The sequence below is a fragment of the Rattus rattus genome, chromosome 7, assembly GCF_011064425.1.
Source record: "Rattus rattus isolate New Zealand chromosome 7, Rrattus_CSIRO_v1, whole genome shotgun sequence".
Lineage (NCBI taxonomy): Eukaryota > Metazoa > Chordata > Mammalia > Rodentia > Muridae > Rattus > Rattus rattus.
Genome location: NC_046160.1, coordinates 49274906 through 49283171, shown reverse-complemented (window position 1 = coordinate 49283171; position 8266 = coordinate 49274906). Strand labels below are relative to the sequence as shown.

The 8266-nt window shown below is 42.4% G+C and overlaps 1 protein-coding gene across 1 annotated transcript in view; it reads left to right on the top strand.

The window, feature by feature from the left end:
• Window positions 1-8266, top strand: part of Tspan13 (tetraspanin 13) — a 27275-nt gene extending 19009 nt beyond the window's left edge. The window contains exons 3-6 of the mRNA XM_032907655.1: window positions 260-340; window positions 1112-1225; window positions 2451-2564; window positions 7050-8266. Coding sequence (XP_032763546.1) covers window positions 260-340; window positions 1112-1225; window positions 2451-2564; window positions 7050-7124 — 384 coding nt within the window. The 3' untranslated portion in view covers window positions 7125-8266. The remainder of the gene's footprint in view (window positions 1-259; window positions 341-1111; window positions 1226-2450; window positions 2565-7049) is intronic.

Here is an 8266-nt window from a genome sequence, read left to right as displayed (position 1 = left end):
CGTTTGCAATGTCCCTGGCATCAGGTAAAGATACTTGCTGCCGAGTGGGATGACCAGAGTTCAAGCCTCAGTACCTACATGGTAGTAGGAGAGAACTGACTCCTGAAAGTTGTCCTCTGCATGAACACCATGGCACATATGTACCCTAATGCACATGCATATATACTCACATGTGCACACCCCCAACCCCACACACATGCACACATACAGCGAATAAATAAGTGTAATAATAAAAAAGTCCTTAACTGGTCACTCTCAGTATATGATCATTCTCCTACTCGTATTTATTGTCCAGTTTTCGGTATCTTGTGCTTGTTTAGCTCTGAATCGGGAGCAACAGGTAAGTAAAGGGTTTTTTGCTATTGTTTGTTTAGGTTTTGAGATAGGGTCTTCCTGTGTAGCTCTGGCTGTCCCAGAACTCACTATGTAGACCAGGTTGGCCTCGAACTCACCTGCCTTTGACTCCTGAGTGCTGATATCAAAGGCCTGCGCCACTATGCCCAGCTAAGTGACGTTTTTATTTGATTCTACTTTATTATGCCACAGAGCATGAATATGAAAATGTTGGGCAAATGACTAGAGCATAAAACTGTTTCTTCCTGTCAAGGATGCCATTTTACTCCCTTCGCTAAGTCTTTTACTGCTAAGTGGCTGGTGGAAATGATTGCAGGGAAACATGACATCGGGTCTTGGTAATTTGTATCCACAAACAAGACAACTCTCAGTGAGTAAACTTTGCTGTTGTTAAAAGACAGTTTCTGTCTTTCCCCACCACTGTGCAGTCACTGGAGGGTCTGTGGTTTCCTTCTATCAACTACTCCTTTCAGACTCTTAATTTATAAAGAAAATACGAGTTCTGTCTCAGAGCAACTGAACCTCTGCCTTGTTACGTTTATGCCTTTGAGCCAACTACTGATTTTAAATTGGTTGTGGAAACCGGGACCTCTTCATTTGTAGGCTAGAAATAGTACCTTAACTTTTTTCCAGATCAAGAGATAAGCCTTTGAAAAGTTGTCACAGTTGTGAGGCTTCTGATTTTGTACATGCTCTTCTACTAGCTGCAGGCTCGCCTCTGTATTTTACATAGGGATGCCATGCTTTAATTCCGTAGGGTCAGCTCCTGGAGGTTGGATGGAACAATACAGCAAGTGCTAGAAATGACATCCAGAGGAATTTGAACTGCTGTGGCTTCCGAAATTATAACCCAAATGACACCTGCCCGGCTGTAAGTCCAAAACTTTTTCTTTTAATATTATACATACAGTTTAATAATGATTAACACAGAAGTGATCTTTCCGATGCTGAATTATGTTTTGAAATTGTTTGGCATGTGCCTCTGTTATATTTTTCACATGTAGTCCTGCCACATTTGTTCATCTGTGTCCACTGAAACACATCATATTTACCTTTTTTTTTTTTGCCTGTAAAAATACACTGTAAAACAAACAACCACCACACAGAGGCCTCTCTCCAGGTGACTCTAGATTTTCATCATGGTGGTCGCTGACAGTGCCTAGCCCAGCAGAGTCAGTGGATTCTGAAAGTCACCCAAGGCTTGCTGACCTCCACCTTGGTTGGTGGTTGTTTGTAGACCTTGACTCATTGCAGTCGTAGGGTTACAAGCCCTGTTTGCTTAGTGGCAGTCAGCTGGCGTCTTGGTGACCATTAGTTGTCACCAATTAACCAGTATTGCTGTGAGGAGACACCGTGACTGAGACAACTCTTGCAAGAGAAAGCGCTTAATTGGGGGCCTGCTTGCAGGATCAGAGGCTTTCTATTGTCACCACAGAGGGGAGCAACAGAGCATACAGGCATGGTGCTGCAAAAGTAGTTGAGAGCTACATTTGGATCTACAGGCAGGCGTGTGTGTGTGTGTGTGTGTGTGTGTGTGTGTGTGTGTGTGTGTGTGTGTGTGTGTGTGTGTGTGTATGAGCAAGAGAGGGAGGGGGAAGAGGAGAGTGGGGAGAGGCACAGGGAGGAGAAGGGAAGAGGGAGAGGGAGAACCAACCCATGGACTTTTGAAACCTCAAAGCCCACCCCAAGAGACACACTTACTCAAGCAAGACCACACCCCCTAATCCTTATAATCCTTTCAAACAGTTCCACTCCCTGGTAACCAACATTTAAATATCTGAGCCCTTGGGGTGCCATTCTTGTTCAGATCACCACAGCTGGGCATCTCACTGAACAATGCAAACATGTTAACATGAGAATCCCTGTTCCTTGAAGGAAATCTTACACAGGGCCTTCTAGACCTGTACCAGTCATTTCCCGGTTTCTAGAAGGGGATGGGCTGGTGGATCCTACGGAGCACATACAGGAAACGACCATCTCAGAAATTTGCACACAATTTAAAATTCATGCCCGAATTGGATGGAGCTTACTAGGCCTGAGTTTTGGCTGTGTTTTAGGAACTCTGAGGTAACAAATCTTTTGTTTTATTGATATAGAGCTGTGCTAAAAGTAGCCAGAAGTGCTCCTCGTGTGCCCCCATAATCGGAGAGTATGCTGGAGAGGTTTTGAGATTTGTTGGTGGCATTGGCCTCTTCTTCAGTTTTACAGAGGTAGGTGGCTGGGCTTGGGCTAATTTGTGGGTGATTCTTTCTTGCACCCCCTTTTCACTCTTTCAATCCCCCAATACTAGATAGAAGAGGAAAACAGGTTAGAGGGGAAAGGGGGTGACTCTTTTCAGGCCTGGGACAAGTTGACTGAGGTGCATACCTTACACACCAAAGTGGGCCTGACCTCCAGGTTCCCCAGCATCCCTCAGGCCCTACCTGTTACAGGACTGACTGATACCCTACCTTCTATGCTGAACTTTCCAGCCCAGGGCCTAGGCTTCCCTCAGAAGCTCTTCCTTATATAATTTAGACATTTTTGTCTTCCTTTCCTCCCTCCCTCTCATCCTTCCTCCCTCCCTCCTTCCCTTCCTCCTTCCCTCTCTCTCTCCCTCCATCTTTCCCTCCCTCTCTCTCTCTCTCCCTCTCCCTAGATACCCCCTCTCTTTCCCTATCTCTGCTCTTGCTTTATCCTTTCTGTCTCCATGGTGACTTCCTGGCCTCATTCCTTGGGACTGACAAACCTGCCTTTTTAAATTCGGTTTGAGTTGGCTCATTTTATCGGAGGAGAATACCTATCAGCGACATTATCGTTAGACTACTTCCTGCTGATCAGGGTGTCAGTTTCCTTGGGGCAAATTTGATCTTTGCCCTCAGGATGTCTAATTTTTTTCTTCTTGTCATTCCTTTGTGCACAGCTACATAACGAACCACAACCACAGCAACCAACAACCCACGCTGCCTCTCAGGGCCCTAGCATTTATGTACCCTCTGTAAAGTCCCTAGAATTCTAAATGTCAAACACTCCCAGAAACCGTCTGCAGCTGCAGGTGGCAGGATCGTGCCTCCTTTGCTAGAGCAGGAGGTAAATCACTGTCAGCTGCTGCAGACAGTCTGAAGCAGCCCCATGTCCCACACTCATAGGGAGTCTGTATGCCTAGAAGACATAGCATTGTACTTCAGCATAAAACATGATACTCGAAAGGTACCAGTGCTCATTTTCCTTGAGGTCATTTGATGTGATGGGAGTAGCCTTAGCTCAGAATCAGAACATCTGACAAATTTGGCATGAACTTTATGATGAGGTGACATTCTTGATCTGTCTGGACCTGTGTAAATTATAATAAATAAAATCAGATTAGCGTAGAATAGTTCTGGACTTTTCTTTCTAGAGTTACACGATAAATTATAGTTAAGTTTTGTTTATGGAGAACATGTTAATATATGTTGATATGTTATATATGTTAATATATAATGTATTATATATGTTAATATATGTTAACATATAATACACACACCATGCATGTGTGCGTGTAAAAATTCACTTTTAAGAATTGCCTTTGTTGCTGGGCAGTGGTGGTGCACACCTTTAATCTCACCACTCAGGAGGCAGAAGCAGGTGGATCTCTTGAGTTAACGCCAGCCTGGTCTACAAAGCAAGTACCAGGATAGCCTGGGCTACATAGAGAAACCCTGTCCTAGGAAATAAAAGGCTGGGAGCTGAGGAAGCTGGGAGCAGGAGAGGTGAGGTGAGGTGGTCTTTCCTAGAAAAAAAGCACACTAATTGGTTTTCCAATACCAAATGGCAGCCACATCCCAGAAAACATCCACAGAAATAATATTATGCGGACCAAGAAGGGTCTATTTAGGAATATACATGTATATATTTGTGCATGCCGTAACAATGAATGTAAGAAAATGCCATGAATTTGAAGTAGATAAGGGAGGATTTGGAGAATGAAAAGAAAGAAAAAATGTTGTAATTATAAAATATTAATAAAAGTAAAATGAAAAGAAGTATAAAAATACGTTACTGTCAACATTAAAAATGGGCTCTTAAATCATCCCCATTTTCTTCTCACTACCTTTCTAGAACCTGTAGGTAAGTACTGTTATTATTTGTGTATGTTTATATCCATCAGTATATTTATACTAATGAGTAGACTTTTATATATTTGTAAGCAAAACCAGAATGCTAATTTTGTATTCTATATTAAATTTTCAATACTGGGTTGTAATATGTATCAAGAGAAGTTTTTGTTTTTGAGATGGGGTCTGACTATGTATAGCCCCTGCTGGTCTTCGATTCCCTTTCTCTTAGCCTCCTAGGTGCTAGTGTTACAGTTGTGAGCTGCCATGATGGTCTAAAAATTCTGTTTTAACTAAAAAAGTTCCATGTGTATTCATTTCATGGAAGTAGTTGTACAACAACATAAAGTGGATACACAAAGCTGTTTATAAGCAACTTTTAAAGATTTATTTTTAAAGAAATATATATATATGTACGTGTATATATGTGTATATATATACATACATATGAATATGTGGCTATGTGTAGTAGGTATGTGCACATGAGTATGGATATTAGGGGAGGCCAGAAGAGGGTGTCAGGACTTATGGATCTGGATGTGTAGATGGTTGTGAGTCACTAGATATGGGGACCAAACTCTAGTGCTCTTCAGGAATAGCAAGTCCTCTCCTAACTGCTAGTAGTCTTTCTAGCCCTCAAGACATTTATTTTTATAGTAAATATTTGAGTCCCTTTTACTTCTTGACAATATGCCGGTTAGGTGGAGATGTGTGATGCAGGAGCGGAACGTGAAGCAGGGTGGGAAACTGAGCGCACTCGCTTACTGATTGTGTCCTCTGGGGCACGGTATTTAATCTTACTCACCCTCGCACGTCTCCTTCAAATCTGTGTCTCACCCTCAGAGAAGGATAGCAGCAGGTAGCTGCTCTCCTGTGTTAGGACTAAGGAGCCAGCGCCTGTAAAACTTGGAATGCTTTGAGCAGTACTCGATATATGGGGGGGTTTAGTTATTGAATGTAGCTACTGATGAATTTATTAATATATGACATATTATGCCCTATTGGAAAAAGACAGTGGGTCTTATCACTGACACATGAGATGTCCACATCACACTTCTGTAAGCAGGTAACAGGAATATGAATCATAATTCTTTCAGCAGAGTTTGTATGTAAAACCATAGAGGCCTAAGAGCAACAGATGTCCTTACAAAATTGGGAAAATCCTGTATTTTATATGGTTAGAATTTAACCATAACTGGGATCACTTAATTTGTTGACCATTTAATTTTCTGTTTTAAAAATTACATTTCTTTATCGTGTGTGCGTTGGGGGGCAGCATGCCTGTGCCATAGTGGACGTGTCAGGAACACAAGGGCATCCTCTGGATCTGGTTCTCTCATCCCCCCCCCCCCTTATAGTTTCTGAACGGTGAACTCAGGTCATCTGGCTTTGTGACACATGCCCTCACCTTCCCAGCCACCTCACCCCACCTTTTCAAAAAGTTAAACTTGTGTATTTACTTCGTGTGGGTGCACTTGTGCCATGATGTACGTGTGCAGGTCAGAAGACAACTTTTGGGGAGTCCTTATACCCTGCGGGTCCTGGGAATCAAGTCAAAGAGCTCAGGCCAGGAGACCCTAGCAAGGACCTAACGCCCGCTGAGTCATTTTGTCAGGCGTATCATGTAATTCCTTTTAATGTGATACTATTTATGCATGGTCATTCCCATCCACCCCACCTTCCCCTGGGATGCACTCAGACATGGTATGGGAAATGCCAAGAGATTTTGATATGCTGGGGTTGCTGCTGCACATCTTATTCATGGCACTTTAGAAGCAGAGGCGGGTGATTCACTCTGAGTTCTAGGCTAGCCTGGTGTACATAGTGCATAGCCTGGTGTCACACAGACACACACTCACAACAAAACAATAAATTAAATTCTATCATCCGAGAAAAATTTACCAACATTTGATTTAATAACTAACTCTAGATATTTTTGTTATTAAAAATATTTGACAGGGCTCAGGGATTAGTAGTTTCTGTTGCTTAGGACATCATCCCATAGAGGAAAATTGAGGATCACAACCCAAATTTAGTTTCTAGCACCCAGACCGCTAACAGTTACCTGTAACAAGGGGCTGCAGTGCCTCTTGGGGGCACTCCTACACACGCGCACACACGTAATTAAAATCAATAAAGCTAAATGTGAAAGCCACACAGAGTTCACATTTGGCTATTTATCAAAATGGAAAAGTCAAGCTTCTTGCTGTTCTAACTTCAGATCCAGCCGTCTGTGGGGAACCTGCAGTACTCGCTCGCTCTTCTTGCCCGGTCAGCACACCTTATCTCTCTGTCTCTCTTTGCCCACGTTGTCTCCTTCTTATCAGCACTGCGGAGACTGCACCTTTGAGCCCCCGGGATAACCTCTCCCTAACATAACCACGCCTTCAAAGGCCTTTTACCTCCTGAAGAAACAGTTGCAGATTCCAGGCTTCTTCGGGAAGGAGCGTGCGTCTAACACCTAGCACAGTATTCAGACTTCAGATCTGTTAGTGCCTGTCCTTTGATGCGCCCGAATCTCCTCTTTGAACAAAAACCAGGCAGAAGTAGTTCAGAAGTTTCATTTATTCTGTTGAGTAACTGAATCAATTCAAAATTTGTTTTTCCTTCTTTTAATTCCAGATCCTGGGTGTTTGGCTGACATACAGATACCGCAACCAGAAAGACCCTCGCGCCAACCCGAGCGCTTTCCTTTGACGAGAAGACAAGGAGAGGCTTTCCTGTGATCTTGTTCTCTTTCTCCAATCTCAAGTTAAACTAAATTGTTCATATGACGAAGGAAATGGTATTTGAAAACCACATTATCAATGAGCGAGTTAAATATTTTACTCTTAAGTTTCTCCAAACAGTTTGTTCTTTCCATTGCTGAAAAGGCAGTTGATGTCTCCAGTGTTCCCTGACCCTCAGTGGTCCCTGTAACCCTACTGTTGTCCGTTTCTGGCTCTGTCCACTGTGGCCTTTCTTAGCATTTTTACTTGCTGTAATCTGTATGACACCCCTGGGTAGATGATATTGTGAGCCCAGATCTTCATCTCACCGGGCTGATTGTCCAGAGTGCTGTGCGGGCAGCTTCGCCCTAGACAGTTGATGTTTTTTGAAGCCAGAAAGGAAGAGACTCTGTTGTGTTCGGTTCATTAGGAGAAATCTAAGTTCCCAATCCTTTTTATCTTTTGGGAACGCTACATTGTAGTGAAAAGTGTTAGCACAGAAGTAATAATTTAGTTCTAGTAGTCTGTCAGTTACATCCATGTATTCTAGAAATAGCTGTGTCTTTAGGAAAATGCAGTTCAGTTTTTGATCTTTTTAGTCAAGGGCAAAGAAATACCATTTGGGAAATGTTTTGTTGTGTAACATTTATCTTCAGCTCTCAAAATGGGATGAATTTGAGGAAGATAGAGTGTATATCTACATAATCTGACATTTTTTTTTTTTTTTTAAAAATAGGAAGTTCAAAACCTTATATATGTAAACAACTTTCAGTCAATACATTGGCCCAGGCCCATGTAACAAATAGATATTTGATTATCTTTAAAAAAGTAACTTTTTGTTTCAAGACAGGGTTTCTTTGTGTAGCCTTGGTTGTCCTAGAACTAGCTCTGTAGACCAGGCTGGCCTTGAACTCACAGGGATCCGCCTGCCTCTGCCTCCCAAGTGCTGGGATTAAAGGCACGTGCCACCATCACCTGTCAAAAAATAACTTTTTAATAACATTTCTTGGTATTGTGACAGCAAGTTGTCATATCCAAATATATTTGAATGTACTACCTCCCATAAGTTGAGAGAGAAATGATGTTTGTGGCTCTGTATACTACATTAAAAAATAAAAGCTGAAAACCTTC